The sequence below is a fragment of the Brachyistius frenatus genome, unplaced genomic scaffold (assembly GCF_029030835.1).
Source record: "Brachyistius frenatus isolate BFR_SWC_R1_liver_20210118 unplaced genomic scaffold, ASM2903083v1 Contig_299, whole genome shotgun sequence".
NCBI classification, from domain to species: Eukaryota; Metazoa; Chordata; class Actinopteri; family Embiotocidae; genus Brachyistius; species Brachyistius frenatus.
In genome coordinates this window covers 4,432-7,500 of record NW_027210898.1, presented here as the reverse complement: position 1 = coordinate 7,500, position 3,069 = coordinate 4,432, and the positions used below count along the sequence as shown (strand labels likewise).

Here is a 3,069-nt window from a genome sequence, read left to right as displayed (position 1 = left end):
ACTGCTGTCCGTCATCTCTGACAGGTGGATGTTCTGGTGGTTCTGTTCTGTGTTCTGACAGTTCTGTTCTGTTGGGTTCAGTACGACGTGTCCGACGACAGCTTCTTCCAAAACATGTTGAATTTCTACAACTTCTCTGCCAGAGTGATGGCCGACCAACTGAGGAAGACACCCAACAAAGACCAGTAACACACACACACACTTTAAACAGGAACCGTCTCACAGGACCATTAGTGTTGAGAGAAGACAGTTTGTGAATACGACCTCTGGATGTTAGGACCACCAATTAACTCCTCTCCTTGTCTCCTCGTCTTCTTGATTCCTCCTCCAGGTGGAGTATGACTCCTCCCACAGTGAACGCCTACTACATGCCCACTAAGAACGGCATCGTCTTCCCTGCTGGGATCCTGCAGGCTCCGTTCTACGCCCACGACCACCCCAAGTCTGTCTCTGTCCACCTGTCTGCCTGTGAGTTCCTGTTGTCTCCTGGACTCTGAAGGTAACCGTGTATCGCTGTCTCTGCAGGGCGTTGAACTTCGGAGGTATCGGGGTGGTGATGGGTCACGAGCTGACTCATGCCTTCGATGATCAGGGTGAGTCTGGACCTCACCTGGTGACTTCCTGTCCTCACTGTGTCTCTGCACAATGGTTTTGGACACGTTGGACTTGGTTTTGGACACATGTTGGACTTGGTTTTGGTAACATGTTGGACTTGGTTTTGGACACGTTGGACTTGATTTTGGACTTGTTGGACATGGTTCTGGACATATGTTGGACTTGGTTTTGGACTCGTTGGACTTGGTTTTGGAAATACGTTGGACTTGGTTTTGGACTCGTTGGGACTTGGTTTTGGACATGCTGGACTTGGTTTTGGACATGTTGGAATTGGTTTTGTACACGTTGGACTTGGTTTTGGACATATGTTGGACTTGGTTTTGGACTCGTTGGGACTTGGTTTTGGACATGCTGGACTTGGTTTTGGACATGTTGGAATTGGTTTTGTACACGTTGGACTTGGTTTTGGACATATGTTGGACTTGGTTTTGGACACGTTGGACTCCATCATTCAGCTCTATCAGTGAGGACGGAAGGACAGACTGTGTCCATTTTCCACATGTGGTCAGATTAATGTGACTCCTTCCGTCAGGTCGTGAGTACGATAAAGAGGGGAACCTGAGGCCGTGGTGGCAGAACTCGTCGGTGGAGGCGTTCCGCCAGAGGACGGAGTGCATGGTGGACCAGTACAGCCGCTACACCGTCAACGGAGAGCACGTCAACGGGAAGCAGACGCTGGGAGAGAACATCGCTGACAACGGAGGGCTGAAGGCAGCGTACCACGTCAGTATAATCTGAACCGAATCATACCGAACCGAACCGAGTGAACGTCGGACTAAACCATATTAATGTTCTGCAGGCGTACCGGTCGTGGATCCAGAGAAACGGTGAGGAGAAGAGACTTCCTGCCGTCAACCTGACCAACGACCAGCTCTTCTTCGTGGGATTTGCGCAGGTGAGAATTAGCCGGCAGCCAATTACAGCACAGTTATCTTTCCAAGGAAATGGGCTCCATTTGCTTTCAAAATAAGAGCTTTAAATGCTTTTTAAATCCCATTCATTCAACACTTAAACAAAGTTGAGTCCCTTCAGGCTGGAAGTGGAGAGAACTCATCTAACATGTTCCTCATTCCATCAGAAGAACACATTTCCCACAAACATTATTTTGAAAGGAGTCTTTATGCTGTAATGCTTTCAGCAGAACTTCTGTTCACAATGTTTTTCACAGAAAAATCGCACAAATTTTGTAAAATTACAAACTGCAGCAAATATTGTGGAGATTTCTTGAACTTCCTGAACGAACTGATTGTTCTTCAGGTGCACCCAATGGTCTGCTGCCAGGGGTCAGAGGTCAGACTGCTGACTCTCCTGTGCTCTGTTTTTTAGGTGTGGTGCTCCGTTCGAACACCAGAGAGCGCTCACGAGGGCCTGGTGACCGACCCCCATAGCCCCCCCCGGTACAGAGTCATCGGCACGCTGGCCAACTCGCCGGACTTCAGCCGCCACTTCAGCTGTCCTGCAGGGACGCCCATGAACACCGGGAGGCGCTGCGAGGTCTGGTAGACGGACTAAAGAGGACGGGGGGCGGGGCCTTTAGGAAGGGGCGACCTGTTCATGAGGAGGTTGACCAGCTCGTTAGTGTCTTAATTAGAGTGTTGAGGTGCGTTCTGGAGCAGCAGGTGTAACCTTCAGTTAATCTGTTACTTAGCAACGATCAAACTCACTTCCTGTCTGGAAACTAAACGGACTCAGTGGACTCAGAGACATGAGGGACTAAGGATGATGATGATGATGATGAAGCCACGTATTGCTGAATTCTGCTTTATCACCTTTATTGATTATTATTATTATTATTATTATTATTATTATTATTATTATTATTATTATTATTATCAACGGGCTTTGGTGTGTGTGTGTGTGTGTGTGTGTGTGTGTGTGTGTGTGTGTGTGTGTGTTGTACGAAAGAGCTCTGTAACCCTGTCTCCCTCTGATGACATCACTGTGATGACCTCATACAAAGTTGAACTGTTACATCATCAGTCATGGCCCTGTGTGTGTGTGTGTGTGTGTGTGTGTGTGTGTGTGTGTGTGTGTGTGTGTGTGTGTGTGTGTGTGTGTGTGTGTGTGTGTGTGTGTGTGTGTGTCTGTGGTAGATCACTCAGAGGAAACTGTCGTCTGATTGGCTGGAGGGTTTCATTTTTCAGTGAAGGTGTAAATTTCAGTTTTCGACACATTAAACATAAATAATGAATAAAAGTATAGAAACTAATAAGAGGTTTTAATGGATCCACACACACACATACACATACATACACACTCATACACACACACTGCTCTGAAAAGCCCTCCGAACCCTTTAATTAATGTGTTCATGTCGCCTTAAAGCTCGTTAAAATTCAACTGCACCTTTATTTCTGAGGTAACAGAGGAACATTTCCACTCATCAAACCACTCCACAAGTGTTGTCATGGTAACCGAGACGCTTCTGTTTGAAAACCCAAGTTCAGTGTTGAT

General features: G+C 47.1%; 1 protein-coding gene across 3 annotated transcripts in view; it reads left to right on the top strand.

Moving 5' to 3' along the window:
• Window positions 1–2,827, top strand: part of ece2b (endothelin converting enzyme 2b) — a 19,422-nt gene extending 16,595 nt beyond the window's left edge. For 2 of the 3 annotated variants that reach the window (XM_069722670.1, XM_069722671.1), the window contains 6 exons: window positions 82–185; window positions 332–442; window positions 526–593; window positions 1,148–1,338; window positions 1,415–1,510; window positions 1,942–2,827. In XM_069722670.1, coding sequence (XP_069578771.1) covers window positions 82–185; window positions 332–442; window positions 526–593; window positions 1,148–1,338; window positions 1,415–1,510; window positions 1,942–2,118 — 747 coding nt within the window. In that variant the 3' untranslated portion in view covers window positions 2,119–2,827. Of the gene's footprint in view, window positions 1–81; window positions 186–331; window positions 469–525; window positions 594–1,147; window positions 1,339–1,414; window positions 1,511–1,941 lie in introns of all 3 variants that reach the window. The other variant, XM_069722672.1, reaches the window with a different exon arrangement.
• Window positions 2,828–3,069: the final 242 nt, after the last annotated feature.